This window comes from Hipposideros armiger, unplaced genomic scaffold, assembly GCF_001890085.2.
Source record: "Hipposideros armiger isolate ML-2016 unplaced genomic scaffold, ASM189008v1 scaffold_347, whole genome shotgun sequence".
NCBI lineage: Eukaryota > Metazoa > Chordata > Mammalia > Chiroptera > Hipposideridae > Hipposideros > Hipposideros armiger.
The window spans coordinates 417277-438024 of NW_017731697.1; the positions used below are offsets into that span (position 1 = coordinate 417277).

At 41.6% G+C, this 20748-nt stretch overlaps 1 protein-coding gene across 1 annotated transcript in view; it reads left to right on the plus strand.

Annotated features, from left to right (window-relative positions):
* The window catches only part of ZNF454 (zinc finger protein 454), a 36887-nt gene extending 27363 nt beyond the window's left edge, over positions 1-9524 (plus strand). Inside the window, exon 5 of the mRNA XM_019661391.1 lies at positions 7802-9524. Within this exon, the coding sequence (XP_019516936.1) occupies positions 7802-9141 (1340 nt within the window). The 3' untranslated portion in view covers positions 9142-9524. The remainder of the gene's footprint in view (positions 1-7801) is intronic.
* The last annotated feature ends 11224 nt before the right edge of the window (positions 9525-20748 follow it).

Here is a 20748-nt window from a genome sequence, read left to right on the forward strand (position 1 = left end):
GCTATAGAGGGCTGTGTCACTGGCCCTCATATGTGGGATCCGAACCGGGGCCCTCTGGCATCCCAAGCCAGCTCTTAACCAATGCACCACTCAGCCGGCCCCCTCTGCCCATTTTTAAATGAGAATGTTAGGTGTTTGGTTTTTTTTAGATGAGCCATCCCATCACCTGTTGGCAGCTCAGCGGCTGCTCAGCTCGGGCCGGGACTCGAACCACTGTTGCTCAGAGCTCAAACTCTTGAGCGAGCTCTTAACCAACTGAGCCACTCAGCCGGCCCCAGATTGTTAGTTGTTTTGGTGTTAAGTTGTATGAGCTCCTTATATATTAACGCCTTAATAGATGTATTATTGGTCAATGTCTTCTCCCATTCAGTAGGTTGTCCTTTTGTTTTGTTGATGGTTACTTTTGCTGTGCAAAACCTTTTTAGTTTGATATAGTCCCATTTGTTTGTCTTCTTTTGTTGCCCTTGCCTTGGGAGACAGAGCCAAAAAGATATTGCTAAGAACGATGTCAAAGAGTTTACAGCCTACATTTTCTTCAAGAAGTTTTATCATTTTGGGTATTACGTTTAAGTCTTTAATTCATTTTGAGTTTATTTTTGTTTATGGTGTAAGAAAATGGTCCAATTTCATTTTTTTGCATGTATCTGTCCACTTTTCCCACCACCACTTGTGGAAGAGACTGTCTTTCCCCTACTGTATCCTTGCCTCCTTTGTCATAGATTAATTGACCATATAAGTGTGGTTCTATTTCTGGGCTCTCTAGTCCATTGATCTATATCTGTGTTTATACCAGTACCATACTGTTTTGATTATCGTAGCCTTGTAGTATCGTTTGATACCCGGGAGTGTCATACCTCCCACTTTGTTCTTCCTCAGGATTTCTTTGGCTATTTGGGGTCTTTTATGGTTTCATATACATTTTGGAATCAGTTCTAATTCTGAGAAGAAGCCCATTGGTATTTTAATAGGATTGCATTGACTCTGCGTTTTAATCCTTCCAATCCATGAGCACAGTATTTGCTTCCATTTATTTGTGCCCTCTTCAATTTCTTTCTTCAATGTCTTATAGTATTCAGAGTACGGGTCTTTCACCTCCTTTATTAAATTTGTCCCTAGGTATTTTATGCATTTTAATGCAATTGTAAATGGGACTTTTTTCTTAATTTTTCCTGATCATCCATTATTGATATACAGATATGCAACAGATTTCTATATATTGATTCTGTATCCCGCAACTTTACTGAATTCATTCATTAGTTCTGATAGTTTCTTGGTGGAGTGCTTAGGGTTTTCTATATATAGTGTCGTATCATCTACAAATAATAAGAGTTCTACTTCTTTCCAATTTGGATGCCTTTTATTTCTTTTTCTTGTCTGATTGCTATGGCTGGGACTTCTAATAATATGTTGAATAGAAGTGGTGATAGTGGAAATCCTTGTTTTCTTTTTTATTTTAGTAGAAAACCTTTTAGCTTTTTACCATTGAGTATGATATTAGCTGTGGGTTTGTAATATATAGGCTTTATTATGTTGAGGTATGTTCCTTTAATACCCACTTTGTTAAGAGTTTTTAGTATAAAAGAATGTTGAGGTTTGTCAAATGCTTTTTCTGCATCTATTGAAGTGTTCATATGGTTTTTGTCTTTTATTTTATTGTAATTTATGATGTTGATTGAATTATGGATGTTAAACCATCTTTGCATCCCTGGGATGAATCCCACTTGGTTATGGTGTATAATCCTTTTAATGTATTTTTGAATCCAGTTTGCTAATATTTTGTTGAAAATTTTTGCATCTATGTTCATCAAAGATATTGGCCTGTAATTTTCTTTTCTTTTTTTTTTTTTTTTGTAATGTCTTTGTTTGGTTTTGGTATTGGGTAATGTTGGCTTCACAGAATGAGTTTGAAAGTATTCCTTCCTCTTCAATTTTTTGAAATAGTTTAAGAAAGAGAGGTATTATTTCTTATTTGAGTGTTGTTAGAATTCACTTCTAAGCTGTCTGGTCTTGGACTTTTATTTGTTGAAAGTCTTTTGATTACTGCTTCAATTTCATTGCTAGAAATTGATCTGTGTTTAGATTTTGTATTTCTACCTGTTTCAGTCTTAGAAGTTACATACTTACAGAAATTTATCATAACTTTTCTTCTAGGTTGTCAAATTTGTTGGCATGTAATTGTTCATAATATTTGTTAATGATTCTTTGTATTTCTGTGATATCTGTTGTAACTTCTCTTTCACTTATGATTTTTTTTATTTAGTATCTCTCTTCCCTCTTTGAACTGCTTTTACTATGTCCTGTACTTGAGATGTTGTATTTTCATTTTCAATTGTTTCAAGATAGTTTTTGGTTTCCTGTTCGAGTTACTCTTTGATCCATTGGTGGTTTAGTAGCATGTTGTTTAATCTCCACCCATTTGTGTCTTTTCCAGTTTTCTTCCTGTAGTTGATTTCTAGTTTTCATGCCATTGTGGTTAGAGAAGTGCTTGATATGATTTTAGTCTTCTTGAGTTTATTGAGGCTTGTTTTGTGTCCTGATATGTGATCCATTCTGAAGAATGTTCTATGTGCACTTGAAAGAAAATACATATTCTGCAGTTTGGGGTTGAACTGTTCTAAAATATCTATTAAGTGAATCTGATATAGTGTAGCATTTAAGGCCATTGTTTACTTATTAATTTTCTGTCTATATGATTTATTAATTTATGTGAATGGGTTGTTAAATTCCCCAACTATTACTGTTGTCGCCCTTGCGACTGGAGACGCCAAAGACAAAATAGAAATGCAATGCAAAGAGCCGGGAGGAAGACAGACAGCACAATCTGACCCCGTATCCTAGCTGACTTCAGTCTTTTATTAGAGGTAAAAGAGGAACAGGTGGTAGGAAATAACAAGCACGCCCCTAAGGCTCAGGGAGAAATGCTTAGTCTAAGAGTTGTTTTTTAGCTCAAGAGGAACAAAACAGTTTCAAGGACTCTGGCTTTGCACACAGTTTTCAGTGGCAAGCATCCAACCTCCCTCGGTTGACCACTGAGCTTTTGTTCAAGGCTGCAACCTTACAATCTTAGTTTAGGGGCCTATGTGGGGAAGTCCCTAATGTGTCCTTACACTGTGTTACTGTGGATTTCTTCCCTTATGTCCATTAGTAATTGCTTTATATATTTAGGTGCTTCTATGTTGGGTGCATAGATATTTATATTTGTTATATCCTTTTCTTGTGTAAAGAAGTTATGTAATGTCCTTCTTTGTCTTTTTATACATTTTTGTTTTAAAGTCTTATTTTGGGGCCGGCCAAGTAGCTCAGGTAGTTAAGAGTTAGCTTAAGAGTGTGAGCTGTGAGCAACAGGGCCACCGGTTTGATTCCCACATGGGCCAGTGACACTGCACCCAAGCTGAGCTGCTGCTGAGCTGCCAACAGGTGGCAGGATGGCTTAGCTGGTGAGAACATGTGCTCCTGTTCAATGGTGGGCTACGCCCCCCTGCAACTAAGACTGAACTTGGCACCTTGAGCTGAGCTGTCACCTGGATGGCTCAGTGGATAGAGCATGTGCTCTGAACAAGGCTGCTGGTTTGACTCCCGCATGGGATGGTGGCCCGCAACTAAGATTGTAACACAGCACCTTGAGCTTAGAGGCCACGAGCTGCTGATGGGGCAGCCAGATGGCAACTGGCGCCCTCCAAAATGAAGATTGAAGAATAACAACTTGGCTGGTCCCTCCCCAATTCCCCAACACTGTTCCCCTCCCCCAATTCCCCAATTAAAAAAAAGTCTATTTGATCTGATATGAGTATTGCTACCCCAGCTTTCATTTTGTTTCTGTTTGCATGGAATATCTTTTTCCATCCCTTCACTTTCACTCTGTATATGTCTTTCTGTTTGAAGTGAGTCTCTTATAGATAGCACATAGATGGGTCTTTTCTTTTCTTTTTTTTTATCCATTCTGCCACTCTATGTCTTTTTTTTTTAAGATTTTTATTGGGGAATTGGGGGGATGGGAACAGTGCTGGGGAATTGGGGGAAGGGGAACAGACAAGTTGCTGTCATTTTGTTCTTCAGTCTAGTTGTGGAGGACGTTGCTTCACTGGCCCAATTGGCACCATCATTGCGCTCTTCCCGGGCGAGGCAGATCAGTCGCCGGCTTCTGGACGGCCGCTCACTGCGGCTGCTGGCTGCTCACGCTGGCTGCTGGCTACACACGGTAGCCCATGGCGACCTACTGCAGCAGGGGCTGCAGCCTACACCGTCGCCGGCGACTCACGGCAGCCCAGCTCCAGGTTGAGCTGTTGTTCAGCATCTTAGCTGTGGAGGGCAGTGTCACTGGCCCTCATATGTGGGATCTGAACTGGGGCCCTCTGGCGTCCCAAGCCAGTTCTTAACCATCGCGCCACTCGGCCGGCCCACACTTTATGTCTTTTTATGGATGTATTTAATCCATTTACACTTAAAGAAATTATGATAAATATGCCATTTTGAAATTGTTTTTATAATTCTCCTCTGCTCCTTTCTTCTCTTGTTCTCTTTTGTGGTTTGCTGGTTTTCTTTGGGTTCCTTTCTCTTTATTCTTTGTACATCTTTTATGGTTTTTGGTTTGTGGTTACCATAAGATTTATGTATATCATTCTGTACCTCTAGCAGTCTATTTTAAGCTGATAGGCATTTAAGTTTGAATATATCTGTAAGGACTACATTTTAACTCCCCACTCCTTTTAAGTTATTGATATGTATTAATCTCTTTGTGTGGTGTATCTCCTAACTACTTATTGTAGTTTGAGTCAAGTTTGATACTTTTTTCTTTTGACCTTTATAGATTTTTAAATGTTTGATTTGCTGTATTTATTAAATATTTGGTTTTACCTATGAGATGTTTTTCCTTTCTCATATTTTCTTATTTCTGTTTATAGATTTTTCTGCTTAAAGAAGACCCTTTAACATTTCTTGTAAAGCTGGTTTAATAGTATGGGCTCCTTTAGTTTTTAGCTTGTCCAGGAAACTCTGTATCTCTCCTTCAATTCTGAATGATAATCTTGCTGCATGTAGTATTCTAGGTTTTAGGTTCTTTTCTTTCAGCACTTTAAAGATGTCCTGCCACTCCCTTCTGGCCTGTAAAGTTGCTGCTGAGAAATCAGCTAATAACCTTATGGGGTTTCTTTTATATATAACTAGTTGTTTTCCTCTTACTTGCTTCAAGATTGTCTCTTTAACTTTTACCATTTTAATTACAATATGTCTTGGTGTGGGTCTCTTTGGGTTCACCTTGTTTGGAACTCTCTGTGCATCCTGGACCTGGGTTTCTGTTTCCTTTCTCAGGTCAGGAAAGTTTTCAACCATTATTTCCTTAAATAAGTTTCCGTATCTTGCTCTCTTTCTTCTCCTTCTGGGATCCCTATAATTTAAATGTTTCAGGCCCAAATGAGAGCCTCACATGTTTGCTATGACTGCCCCCTGCCCCCCTTCCTTGGAAGGTCCTGAACTTCAGTTTTTGGCTCCCCAGTACCATAAGATTATAGAAAATTCTGAATCTTGCCTGAGAAGCTTAAGAATTCAGCAAATTCTATGAGATAAAAACAACTAAATGTTGGGATTACCTCTCTGTATTTCCCGTCTCTCCCAAAAATTAGACTATCAAGTTGGCCTCAGTGTCATCTGATGCCTTTAGACAGATTTTTTTTTTCACTTCAGATTTTCCTGTTGTTTTCCACAGAAATGTTTGTCTGCCACAGGCTACTCTATCAGTCTAGAAGTGAAAGTCAGTCCTTAGGATTTTGAGATTTGGCAACTTTGAACATTCTTTGTTTTGAGCAGCAATGTATTTTCCTGAGCCCACGAGGACTTTAGCCTTAAAATGCACCCATTTGACTTTCTTTTCCAGATAAGTTTTTTTTGTTTGTTTCTTTAAGATTTTTTATTGGGGAATTGGGGAAGGGGAACAGCCAAGTTGTTGTCCTTCAGCCTTAGTTGTGGAGGGCACAGCTAGCTCAGCTCCAAGTCCAGTCGCCATCTGGTTGCCCGTCAGCAACTTACAGCCGCTCAGCTCAAGGTCTCATGTTCAGTCTTAGTTGTGGGTGTGCATAACCCACTATCCCGTGCGGGCGTCGAACCAACAACCTTGTTGTTAGGATCACATGCTCTCCCCAGCTGAGCCATCCTGCCACCTGTTGACAGTTCAGCGGCAGCTCAGTTCAGGCACAGCTCACTGGCCCATGTGGGAATCAAACTGGGGACCCTGTTGCTCGGAGCTCATGCTCTTAACCAACTGAGCCACTCATCTGGCCCCAGATAAGTTTTAAGGCATTAATTTTTATTTATAGGATTTCCCAGGAATGTTCATTGTGTGTGTTCAGTAGCTAGTCCTTATTATTGTCTTTCTTACTTAGTTCAGTTTTAAATAGATTTAACATAAAAGGCAGCTATTCACAAAGACGTATGGAAACTAATATGCAATCCAGAACTCTACTTGTTAATATCAAAGTACCCATGAAAGGTACCAAGTGAGACAGCGGTTGAGTAAGTGTGAAATTTGTGTTTGGAGAGTGGAATAATCTTGTCTGATAATTCATGGGATCGTGGCTCCCATCCTAGTAGCAGAGTTCCATTGTAGTGACTAGTATTCTCCCTCCCGAGATTCAGGGCCTTGCCCTCTGAGACGTAGTGGTCATATCCTGGCAGATTTGCTGCTTTGCTCCTGATTTTCTGTGCTCACATATATATCCTTATGGTACATTTTTCTCATATAAATGTTACATTATTCATATAGGTTTGAAGACATTGCTTCCTCACCAATGTCAGGAGGTCCTTCACACAGCATTAATAGTAGCCTAACTTTTTTTTGTTTTTAAAGATTTTTATTGGGGAATTGTGGGATGGCAATAGTGCTGGGGAATTGGGGAAAGGGTAACAGACAAGTTGCTGTCGTTATATTCTTCAGTCTAGTTGTGGAGGACGTTGCTTCACTGGCCCAAGTTGGCACCATCATTGTGCTCTTCCCGGGCGAGGCAGATCAGTCGCCGGCTTCTGGACGGCCGCTCACGGCGGCTGCTGGCTACATATGGTAGCCCATGGCAACCCACTGCCACAGAGGCTGCAGCCTATGCTGTCGCCGGTGACTCACGGCAGCCTAGCTCCAGGTTGAGCTGTTGTTCAGCATTTTAGCTATAGAGGGCAGTGTCACTGGCCCTCATATGTGGGATCCAAACCAGGGCCCTCTGGCGTCCGAAGCCAGTTCTTAACCAACGCGCCACTCAGCCGGCCCAATAGTAGCCTAACTTTTTATTATCCATCTGAATGCTAACATGAGTGTATAAAGTATTAAAATGTTGGTTTTAGTAGTTACTTTGGAGCTTAATTTTTTTCTTCCAAGTATTGCCTCTAGTTTCAATGGTTTCTTAAGGTCATATCAGGATTATTTTTAAAACCATATTACTAAAATAAACAAGGCACATTTTTTTCTTATCTGTTAGCATAGTGTGGTCTGTGTAGGTTTTTTGTTTTGTTTTTTAGACTAGGAAAGTCAGGTAACTTCTCTGCAATCACAAATAAAATAACTATTATACTCAGGATCCCAACCCAGGCCTGTGACTTCTGAACTCAAGGTCCCAAGATCTCCTGCTTCATACATTATACATTAGATCAACCTCTTCCTGCTGTGTTCTTTGTTCACCTTTCTTCTCCTTTCCTTTCTTCACTTCAAGAAATCTTCAAAACTGCAACCGCTTTTTTAGCATTATAAACAGGCTTACCTTCTTATCCCAACTTGATGATTTACTAAGATAAAACAGACATTTTTATTTTTGATGTTTTTCAGACTGGATGACTATGCCTATGAGTAAGAAATCTACTCTCAAGGTAGATATTCCTGAAGAAGAACTGGGTCAGTGGATGATAAAGGAAGGATTCACTAGAGATAGTCACTGGAAATATGATGACCTGTTGGAATGGCAGCATGGAGGCCAGGAGATAAAGTTGCAGCAAGTAATGCTTGCTCACCAAAAAACGTCATCTATGGGTAGTGACCAGGAATGTGATGAATCTGGGAAGCACTGTACCATGAGCTCACCTTTTGTTGAAAGTCAGGGATTTCAATTTCAAACTAACAAAAAAGCCTTAGAGTGTAGTGAGTATGGAAAAGTCTTCACTAAGAGTTTAACCCTTAATAAACATCAGAAAATTCATACTGAAAAACTTAATGCAAATCGGAAAACTCTTATTAAAGAGAAACGTTATGAATGTAGAGAGTGTGGAAAAGCTTTTCACCAGAGTACACACCTCATCCATCACCAAAGAATTCACACTGGTGAGAAGCCATATGAATGTAAAGAATGTGGCAAGGCCTTCTCAGTGAGCTCCTCACTTACTTATCACCAGAAAATTCACACTGGAGAGAAACCTTTTGAATGCAACTTATGTGGAAAAGCTTTTATCCGAAACATACACCTTGCCCACCATCATAGAATACATACTGGAGAGAAACCTTTTAAGTGTAACGTATGTGACAAAGCCTTTGTGTGCAGGGCACATCTTACCAAACACCAGAATATTCACAGTGGAGAGAAGCCCTATAAATGTATTGAATGTGGGAAAGCCTTCAATCAGAGTACAAGTTTTCTTCAGCATCAGAGAATTCACACTGGAGAGAAGCCCTTTGAATGTAATGAGTGTGGAAAGGCCTTCAGGGTGAATTCTTCCCTCACTGAACATCAGAGAATTCATACTGGAGAGAAACCTTATAAGTGTAATGAGTGTGGGAAAGCCTTCAGAGATAATTCATCCTTTGCTCGACATCGGAAAATTCATACTGGAGAGAAACCTTACAGATGTGGTTTGTGTGAGAAAGCCTTCAGGGACCAATCAGCCCTAGCTCAACATCAGAGAATTCATACTGGGGAAAAACCATATACGTGTAATATATGTGAGAAAGCCTTCAGTGACCATTCAGCCCTTACTCAACATAAGAGAATTCATACTAGAGAAAAACCTTACAAATGTAAAATCTGTGGGAAAGCCTTTATCCGAAGCACACACCTTACTCAACATCAGAGGATTCACACGGGAGAGAAACCTTATAAATGTAATAAATGTGGGAAAGCCTTCAACCAGACTGCAAACCTCATTCAGCATCAGAGACATCATATTGGAGAAAAGTGATATGATTGCAGTTTATAAAGAAGAGCTTTGAGACTGAGTATATTAACTATTGAATGGAAGAGAATCCATTCTAGAGAATAACCATGAATGTTTACATAAGATAGTCATTTTATTTACTGAGAAGCAAGCTTTATGGTATTATTGTGAGTTTTGAAATTTAAGAATGTCAAACAGTCTTCATAGTTCAGAACTGCCTCATCTGAATAGCAGTACTGTGTAATCAGTTTGAATTACCAAGTATCAGAACCAAAATGGAGCTTCATTAACAACATAGAAATTAGTTTATCAAATTTACCTTTTGACTATTAAGAGAAATTATAAAAGTGTAAAAATTAAGGCTGAGAAGCAAAGGAACAAGAAAGTAAATAAATTGTCTACAAGCATTTCACTCTACTGATTTTCTTATATCAGAGGGTTTCTGCCTTCAATAGAACTCTTTGTTCTCACCTGCACTACTGACACCTGGAGTAAAGAAAATGCATTCACTTATGCATCACCCCAGGACTTTAAACTATGCTCCCCATCTGCTTCCAACATTGTCGTCACATCTTGCTGGCCTGTGTGTCCAATGGCTTCCTACTTGCCTTTTCCATCTCAGATGATTCATTTGAATGGTGTGTCCCTCTTGATTTAGCAGCTCCAAACTGGTAACATTGTGTCATTTGCTACCACCCCATTTGCCCTTGGGGGATGTGGCAACCCCACCTCATACACAGTCCATGATTGTGGATATTGCACCCAAATGCAGCTTTCAGAACTCAGGACCTCTGCCTGGGAGGCAGTTCTTCTGGGCCTCAGCTTGACTCTGACCCTGGGGTGATACCTAAAGTAAGGGCTTGGTCTGTGTGAACATTACCCTTCAATTCTGTCCTGCAGTTCACTCTACATAGAGCAGGCAGGGGCATGCTCAGATGTGTGACTATCCCAGCCATCTGCTAGTGGTTTAGGTCACCTCCACTTTTGTGACTTGCCATTTCCTGATGTGCAACTGACATGAGAGGTTGGAGCCCCAAGGCCAGTTCTCAGAGGGCTCTGACCCACTCTTCCTCAGCTGGGCAGTCCTCACTGGCCCCTGCATTAGAGTATATTGTTACTCCCAGAATATTGAACTGCATTCTGGTTGCCCTGCCTTTGTCTAGTTTTCTGAAAGTATTAACAGGAAAATCAGAGAGCTTTGTATTTCTGCTTTTGCATTTGAAAGTGGCCACTTCGTCTCCTCCATCTATGTATTCCACTACTTAAAGTCTGTCCCATTCTGACTGTTGAGCAACATGTTGACTAATTCCATGCATCAGGAAGCGGTCAGCAGCACCATGGCATTCTCTGGCAGGGGCAGTGTCTATGCCCAAAAGTTAATGTGACACTCTAGTCTTGCAGGTACAGTTCCTTCTCTATCTTTAATCCTTCAATGCTCCAATAGAAATCAGAGAGATAAAATAGTATCTGTATGTCTTCACACACACAGCCTCTGCTGGCACTCTCCTCTTCCCCACCACAGAATGGGGAGCCCACACTGTTGCAGGCTGGAACATTCCACATCATGAAGATGGAAGAGCAAGGAAACTGTTGTTCTAGGGAGCAAAGTGGTAGGTTCCTGGTCTGTGGAAGTGCTCTGCATCACACTGGGCAACCTGCTGGCTCCTACGAATGCTGCATCTCAGCTCCAAGTTACAGAAGAGGATATTCTGTGTCATGGTGTGATCAGTGGCTCCAGGTTAAACATAGACATGAAGCTTCCCGCAGCCTTAGAGCCCAAGTTCTCTAAATTTGGCTTCCATTTAATAAAGGTCACCTGTTAGGTAAGCAGCGACTCATACTCTCTCCCTGTTAAGCAGCAGGTGAAGCAGCATTTCAAAGGGTTACTTGGGACTAACTGTGCCCTGGGCATGTCTGTCTGGAGCCTCGAGTGGCTGGCAACCCCAAATTCCACAATAAACTAGGTTAGATGCTCACCGCTAGATGTCTGCCCTCAGTACTATCCATATGGCCTGTCTGGTCCCAGCTCTCACCCTCTTACCTTGGATCCCTGAGAAACACTTTTCTAAACTGAGTTTGTTGTTCATTTTATTTGTTTTAATGAGAGTTACCACCACTCAGTATGTGCCTGCTGTTGAGCTAGGACCAAAACCCGCTGTCACTGAGAGCCTCGTTCATCCCAGTGACATCTCCAGCAGCTCCTCTGCCACAATCAGTGCAGTCCTCTCCCTGACCCACCTCCTGTCAGGCTTGGGTTTTGATGAAATTAGACCTCTGAAATGCCTGTTCACTCATCCCTGTCTGGAAGGGGAAAAGTAAATGGTCTATTAGATTTGCCTGGGCCACCTGGATGTGTTCATGATAATCCTGTTTAACCAGGCTTTTAGCAGTAGCTTTATTAAAGTCTTCCATCTGATTAACACCTGACTCTATGACTTCAACTGAGGGAGTCAGCATTCGCCTGGGTGCTATTCTGTATTTTTCTAGTCTGAAGCAGTATGATTCTGCCTGGGCAGTCTGACCTGCCCGAACATCACCTTTGGCTCACTCCTAAAAGTGCATTAAAACCTGAGATAGAGTTCCTCAGCTACCTTCTCTTCTGCCAATGGATCTGCAAGGTGTTAGACAAGATTTCAGCAGTTATTGAGAGGGACTTTTCTCTACCCCACCCTTAGCCAGTTTACTCCCAAGACATTAGAGAAAGTGCTGAATCCTAACCACTAGATCTCCAGGGAGCGGTGAAGACATGAGAAATTCCTGGGAAGAGCAGTTCGCTCTGTATCTTGCTTTCCTAGTCTTGTTGATTGGCCACGTAGACACTGACTGGGATCGGTGAGGAGCGCTGGGACCCACCTGTCAGGGTTAGAGTCTGAGCGGTGATAAGCTATCATCCTCAGCACATTTAGCCCATTTCCCACTACTTGCCCCATGTCGTGCAGAAAACTCAGCACACCCGTGACTGCCGTCTCCAGACGATGAATCTGCACATGGCAGTGGAAGTGCTGGACTTATGTCAGCCAGTCTCCCCACCCCCTCACCTCTACTCTAGCTAATCTGTGAGCCAAAGAAATAGGCTTTCCCCACTCCCCCAGGGCTCTTCTTGTGTATTTTGGAAGTGCCAACTGCAGTCTTCTCAGGGAGGGTTTGAGTAGAGGATTAGCATCTAAGTTTCGGTACATTCTTCAGTACCTATGGGCTCCCATGAACAGTCACTGAAACTGCTCTTAAGGAGAAAAGAATTCCTCCAAGTTTCCCCTTTTAAATTTGTCTAATCCTTCTCTTGTCAGGTCTTACTCATCTCCAGCTGATTGACTTTGCACCTGGGTTCTCCCTGTCCACCTGAGTTGGCCTGGCTTTGACAGCAGCATCTCCCTAGGATGTTGCCTTCCTCCATATTCAGCAACTGCTTGTAAAAGAGTACCTTGACCTTGCAGCAGACTCAGTCTTAAAGGATACTGTGCCTGAGCCCCAGGCTTGGAATGAATTAGCCCTAAGCTGCATGAATGCCTTAGGTTAAGAAAACAATTCCCTTAAACATGACTTTAATCTAAGAACAGGTAGCCTCCAGCTATCCAGTTCCTCTCCTTACCTTCATTTTTCAGTTTTCACTTTGTGCTGCCCTCCCATAAACCACTGGATTGGCCAGCAGGATAATGTGGAAACAAAACTCCCACCTGCAGCAGGAAGGTTCCCAGCTTCTTGGCCAACCTCAAATCCTGCTAAATATATATTTTGGTAATATTTTTACTTTTAATATTTTTATACCAGCTTGTAAAGTGAAAAGAAATACAAAGCTTGACTGTTTCTCTCACTTAAGAATTCCTCAGTTGTGTTAATGGTCATTCTCTGCAAGTGCCAGGATTTGGTCGTGCAGATGTACCCTCCCTGTGCTATGTGTTGCCCTGAATGCCATATATCACGGTCCTTGTAATCCTCAAAATTATTGAGATTGTTTCTACTATCCCCTCTTGAAGGTTGAAGAAAAGTGTTGTTGATCCTGAGAATGAATGTACCTGTTGAGGAGGGCTCCTAGTAGTTAACTGGGCTCAAATTTATAAACAGAGCCTAGCAGCCATTGCTAAACGGGTTTCTCATACAAGCTGCACTTGAGAAACCTGCACTGAACTGCCTGCCTGCTCTTTGTTCCTGTTGTTTGAGCCAGCCCTTCTAAAGGAATTTCTGGAATTGTATTTCAACCAGTAGGACTGAGACTTTCCTGTCCAATCAGAGCTGTGCAGCTATGGCCTCATTAGCATATTCACTGACCAATCAGAACAGCTCCAATCTGACCAATCAGGATGGTGCTTTTTGGACCAATCAAACTGAAGATGGACTCATTTGCATGAGAATGGACCAGTCAGGGACCAGGGACTGGGACTTCTCTGTAAGTCAACACCCACACACTCACACCTCCACACCCCAGCATGAGAGAGGGCACTTTCCCTTTCCATGGAAGACTAAAAACTTCTCCCAGCTGGAGCTGAAACGCTGAAGACTTCTGGGACCAGAGCAAAGCAGATCCGTCTAACTGGAGAGGGGCCATCTTACAGCCATGCTGTTCCACAGCTGTGCTGATTCATAGTTGAACTGTAATATTTGAGCCGTTCCATAGCCATGGTGTATCATAATTGAGCTGTTTGCACTGAATAAACCTGCTCCTTCACCACACCCCAAATTAGGGATTCCTGTTGGCATTGAATTGGTGTCAGTGACCATGGTTGACAGTTTAGAAACTTGTCAGAAGCTGCATGGCCAGTAAGTGGTGCATGAAGGACTTGACTCAGGCAGTGTAACTACAGGGCATACATGCTTGCCTACTGCACTTGGCCACCTCATTTCTGATGCATTCTAGACCACCTTAGAGAACTGCTTGGCTGGAGACATGGTGGGTGGGTGGCTGTGTGACAAGTCCCCAGTATTGTAACCATGCTCCGGGCATAGTTTTCCACATGCCTTTCTTCCACAAGAAGGCCTTTCTTCACCTCTGGATTCACAAGGTGGAGGAGGTCAGGGTGCTCTTCAAACCTGAGAGTGCAAGAACCATGTGTGTGCAGACAAATATCTGAGTTCCAGGACATCTCATGGGCAGAGCCTATTGTAAGTATGGCCAGGTGAAATAAAAGAGTTATTACTAAGAATGCCCCTTCTGTAAGTGTTATGAAAGAGGAAATCTCAGGCTATAGTGGCCAGAGAAACAGAAGGGCAATAGCCATTTGTTTAATAATTTCTGCCAAGTGTAGTACACAGTGGTTATATATGTATATAGCTACTGCTTTCATGAACTTTAAATGGGGAAGACGGGTATTATAAAAGGAAACAAATAATTAGCAAGTAATTGTAGTATGTGGGATGAATAAATAGAATGGAATACTATGAAAGAGAATGTCGGGTCCAGTTTGAAATTATGTGGTTGGAGCAGGCCTCACTGAGGAATGAATTGATGACAAGAGACACAAGGATAGAAGAGTGAGACAGGCAAAGAGGTCTGGCTGTTCTGGATGGCGCGCGTAGCATGGGGAAAGCTCAGGCAGGAACTAGCTTGCACTGGCTTAGAGCCTTTGCAGTGGTGTGGGTGGAACCCAGAGGGCCGGACCCACAGGAGCAGGACGAGACTCCGTAGGAAGGCCTAATCTGCCAGCACACTGAGCTTTGGTTTGGGTTTAAGCACAAAGGAAGTGATTGCTAGGGTTCAGGTTTTGGATTTCAAGCTTCCAAGCTACAGTAGTTGCTATTAACATGTAACTTTTACCAGAGCATAAAAGATAGGAAAATTCCCAATTAGTTATTTGTTTCCCAGTTAATTTTCCTTTCAGTGAATAAGAAATTTCAAAGTTGGAAAAACTATTTAACCACCAAAAATTCAAATGCTCATTTATTTCAGTAATATATCTCAATCAAAGTATAGGGTTGCTTTCTGACACAAATGTTACCTGATGTTATTTTATAATTTCTAGCCGTGTGGTAAGAAAAATAAAGCAGTTACAAATATTTACGGTCAGGGACTTGCCAGATTCCCCTTGGTGAATTGCCCCATGCTCCTCACCACTCTTTCTGGTCCCCTCCCATCTCTCACCCGGCCACCAGCCACCTGTGCACCCCCACAGATCCAGGCATCGCATTCACCTGCTTGAGCCCTTCAGTGGATGCTAAGGGTAGAAAGCGAGGCCTTCCCGACCATTCACAACTGGATCCCTATAGACTCTGCAGCCTCATTTCCCCATCTTACGGCAGAAACAGAACTGCCAGTAGCTCCTGACACTGTCATTGTCTCTTTTTCTAGTTCCCTAACTAGGCTGTAAGGTCAGTGTCAAGAATTTAGCTCATTATCCGGCTGAAGTTGAGCACGTAGTGCTGTCAACAAATGTCTGTCAAATTAATGAACATGTAAGGCTCGCTACTTCCAACAAATGTGTGCTGAGGCCTGTAGAGGATATGATACATGTCTTCAGAGAAAAATGCCTTCAGTCGGCTGATGGGTTATAAAGGGCATGTCTGTTCCCAGGGCCAGTATCCCTGTATGGAAATGTCGGGGAGGAAAAAGAGGTGGGGTAGTTGTGGTTGCTTTACCCGCCTAGGGTTATTTGTAGACAGGTAACTTTTTTATTTATTATTTATTATTTTTCTTGTTTTTGTTTTTTTCTTTGTTTTGTTTTGTTTTTTAGCTGAGCCATCCTGCCACCTGTTGGCAGCTCAGCGGCTGCTCAGCTCGGGCAGGCACTCAAACCGCTGTTGCTCAGAGCTCAAACTCTTGATCGAGCTTTTAACCAACTGAGCCAATCAGCCGGCCCGACAGGTAACTTTTTAAAATGATTTACATGTTGTTTTTCTTTTTGGTAGCACAGAGTACAAACTCAAAAGCATGTGCAGTGAAAAATAACTGCCTCTCCCCACCCCTCCTCTTACCAATGGGGTCCTTGGGAGCAACACCAGTTACCAGACTCTGTGTGTCCTTCCAGAGCATCTACATGTATGCTACTGTCCCCCTTTCTAAAAACACAGATTGTAGAGTACCGGATACATTGTTCTGCATTTTGTTACTTTTATTTAACAATGAATTTCAAAGGTCTTTTCATTACAGTAATATAGGACTTCCTCATTTTGAGTAATGGCTGCAAAATATTCAATTGCATGGATGCACCATGATATAGTGAAATCAGTGGTCCCAAATTGTTGTGTAGTGAGGCTGTTTCATTATTGCAAGAATGCTGCAATTAATGTCCTTGGATATATGCCATTTCATACTTTGGCAAGTATGTCTGCAGGAAAAACTCCTTGAAGTGGGTTGCTGAGCTCAAAGGCTGTGTGCAATTTTTAATTTAGAAAAACTGCCATTTCACCCTCTGTACAGGTGGTACTAGTGTGCATCCACCATGAGAGGTGGGGCAGTGCCCACACCTTGCCAGCACAGAATGTTCACTAGCTCTCTGATCTTTGCCAATCTGATAAAACAGTGTCTAAGAGTGGGTTTACCCCCATCTATGTTGAGATATAATTGACACATAACATTATGTAAATTTAAGATATACAATGTGATGATTTGATACAGGTAGAGACTGTGAAATGTTTATCACAATAAGGTTAGGTAACACATTCTTCAGCTCACATAATCACTGTTTTGCTGTTGTGATAAGAACAGTAAAGCTCTACTCTCATAGCAACTTTCAAGTGTATGATACAGTGTTAATTATAGTTAGCATGCTTACAGTAGCTCCCAGAATTTATTCATCTTATGCTGAGAGTGCAGTTATCTTGCTGTGAATTAGATTGGGCATCTTTTCATATTCTTACATGCCACTGTATCTCTGTAGCATTATTGGTTTTTAGAAATCGATTTATAGGTTCTCTTCCCATAACAAGGCAATTAGCTTTGGTAGCTTTTGCAAATATATTTTATTAGTTGGTCTTTTGTTGTTGTTTGGACTGTACATAATGGATGCTTGTTATAAAAGCTTTAGATTTTTATGCAAAAATTTGATTAATCTTTTCTTTCATTCTTCTGAGTTTTAAACCACAGGTAAAAAGTGTTTACCCATACCAAGATTACTTTTTAAATTAATTGTCCACTTTTTTCCAGTTTTTTTGTTTGTTGGTTGGTTTTTTGTTGTTTGTTTTTTACTTTAAAAAGTTTGATCCCTTGGAATCTTGTGGTGTGAATGAGACCAACTCGTCCCAGTGGTCACCTGGCTTGTGCACGCCAGGTACCTAGAGGGTCCCTGAGAGGATTGGGTGGGAGATGAGAAAGAAAGAGAAGAGAAGGGCCAGCTGAGTGGCTCAGTTAAGAGCTCGCTCAAGAATTTGAGCTCTGCGCAACAGCGGTTCAAGTCCCGGCCCGAGCTGAGCAGCCGCTGAGCTGCCAACAGGTGGCAGGATGGCTCAGCTAAAAAAAAAAAAAAAGAATCAGAATACTATTTAAAAAAAAAGAAAAGAGAGACAAAAGCTGGGAGCAGGAGGGCCTCAGCCTGCTGGTAACAGACTAAGAACCACGTTTATTGGAAATACAAGGTTTTTAAGAGGAAGCGATTTCCTCATTCTAGGGAGCAATTCTCTAAAGCTAAAACTCGTGGGCTGAGGAGAAACGATTTCTCCTCAGCAACAAGCTATGTTATACTCAATATAAACCAATGGTATAGCTAGGCAAGGTTAAACTGAGGCAAATAGAAACTGTCAACAAGTCCACAGTAGAAAGTTTCAAGCATATGATGCAGGTCCATGGTGGAAAGTCCCAGGGTGGTGATGCATATCGAAACTGCAAGTCCATAGTCCATGAGCAACTGAGTCCCTTTGTCCATAAGCTTTTCCTATCAGCAAGCTGGGATCTTTACTCTTCGCACTTGTGTTTTCTGGAAGCAGTTTAAGGCAGAAGTACTTTCCCAAATGTCCCCACCAAAAGGCTCCAAGGCTGCTCACCCCAGGCTTGTATCTACCTGGAGACCCAAGCTTGCCAACGTAAAGCCTCAGTGTCCCTGGCTGATCCTAGCCAGCTCCCAACATCGGTGGAAAATATAAGATTATAAAACCAATTTAATTTTTTTCCAGATGGCTGTCTAGGTGTCACAACATTACTGAATGCAAAGGATTAGTCTCTTGGTGAGCATAATCCAGTGAATCTCAACCAAGACAGAATACAAGCAAAGTTTATTACTCGCAGCAAGTAAGGGGAACCCTGGGGATAATTCCCAAAGCAGTGTCTCTCCGAATTCACAGGGGAAATTGCCTTTACTGGGACTAGTTATGCATCATCATCAAAAAGGGACAGGCCATTATATGAAGAGTCTAGGTCATTCTATCACAGGTGAAGAAGGGATCATGCTTTATCATATATCACGTGTAGAAAATGGTGGATAAGCTCTGTCTGGGGAGGAAAATTCAGTATTGTAATTGAGCAGGGTCAGTCTTTGTTTCTTTTAGGCTTCCTTACCTGATTTCAGCAGGAACAGGGTGTCATTGTCTTGTGGCCAGCCTTTCAGGGAATGAACGTCCTTGTTCTGTAAGACAACTCAGCAAGGATTGTTAGTTTTACAACTCAGCAACCCTTTTCACCCTATTTTGCTAACAACGCCACCATCGATTAACTGATTTAAGATGCCATCTTTGTCTTTTACCACATTTCACACACATTTTGATCTTTTTTCTGGACCAGTATGTCTCATTGGTCTATCTGTGACATATGAGCCAGTACTTTACATTATTATAGCTTGATAATAACATGACTTTTAAAACTATAAATTGACCCTAAAATATTGACAATAAAATTATGTATTTTTCTAAAATAATTTCTTATCTCAAAACCTTCTTCCAGAATAATTATACTTTGACACTGTGCTGTTCCTTGTCTTTGGATGACTGTATCAGAGTAATTCTTAAGCCCAGATAAGGTATATTCTTCCAGGGAAGACTTGCAGTTGCTTTTGCGAAGTGCCTCATGGAGCACTCGGAACACTTACATTTATGACTGGGATATTTTTTAATACCCAGGGGATGTGAATCTGGCTACATGGACACATGAGGGCTGTCATGTGGTTATAAAATCGTAGGACTTGATTCATTTTTCTCTTGTTCTGAGCTGCACAAGACACCGTGGAGTCCTCTGGGTGCTGGAGACGGGGACAAGTTTACTTCTGGTTTCTTCCCAGTCCTGAAGTATGTAGCCCTTTCAGGTTCCAGCTTTAAAAAGGGACAGTCCCCCCTTAGATGCTCCCAAGGAGCTGACCTTGGCCTTTGAACTCTGTATACATTGCCCCAGCAGGATGTCAAAAACCAACTTTCAAATCTGCCTGAAACTTCAAATGCCACCAGGCAGAAAGCAGCTTCGTCAGACTCTTACCGGTCTAGAATTACATTTACACTGAGATTTCAACCTACTATTTCTCTTTATGATCTTTCCAGCTTTTCAATGAAGATTTTAAAAATATTTTTATTACGTCTTTTAGTTGCTTTAACCAGGAGATTTTGATTTCAGTAAACTAACCCACTTCCTAGAGATAGAACCCTCTGCTGTCAAACCCATCCAGTCAGGTCCCCCACTTCTCCACTGAAACTGCTCTTGACAAGGTTATCAGTGCCCTACATATTTGTTAAACATTATGGTCACTTCTCTGCTCTCCTCTTACTTTACCTGTCAGGAGCATTTGACACAGTTTATTACTCTATTTACCTGGCTCTCAGAACAACACATTTTCTTGGATTTCCTTCTACTTACTTCCCACAATTCATTGGTAATAATATCTTCTGCTAGTTCTTTCTCATCTCCCAGAGCACTTAATGTTGCAGTAGCCTATCAGTGATGTCATGCAAATGAATGACTGAAATACCATCTATGGACCGAGGACTCCCAACCTTACATGCTTAGCATGGGCATCTACAGTGTAATCCAGACTCATGTATGTAGCAGCCTGCTCAAAATTTCCACCTGGATGTTTAATCAAGATTCAGCCCAGGATCACCAAATCTGCCTGGGACTGAGGCATGAGAGAACAAAAAATAAATAAATAAATAAATAAATAAGGAATATGGGGGTATTTCCTCTTCTCTGAGCTTTAGGCATCCCCTTTCCTGATCTTGATACAGAACTAGGTTTCTTGTGATGCTTTCTCTGTTTGTACCCTAGTGCCCACATCTAGGTTTCAGACTAGGGGAAATCAGCATAGAGGGACTTGCTTGCCAGTTCAGTAGTACTTCAAATTTCAGTCTTTTCCCCAAATCTGCCTGCTATCATTTATTCTCCAGAGTCTTCAGATAGCATTTTATGCTTTCATTTCAGGCTTAAAGCAACATTCCGTGGGAGAAAAAGGATGGATTCTACTTACTTCATATTACCCAGCACCAGAATCCAAAATAAAATTTTTATTTTTATACAGCATTGTATTTTTCCCAAGCTAACTGCCTTAAAGGTTTTCTTATATATATATATATATATATATATTTAAAGATTTTTATTGGGGAATTGGGGGATGGTAACAGCGCTGGGGAATTGGGGGATGGGGAACAGACAAGTTGCTGTCCTTTTGTTCTTCAGTCTAGTTGTGGAAGACGTTGTTTCACTGGCCCAAGTTGGCGCCATCATTGCGCTCTTCCTGGGTGAGGCAGATCAGTCGCCAGCTTCTGGACGGCCGCTCACAGTGGCTGCTGGCC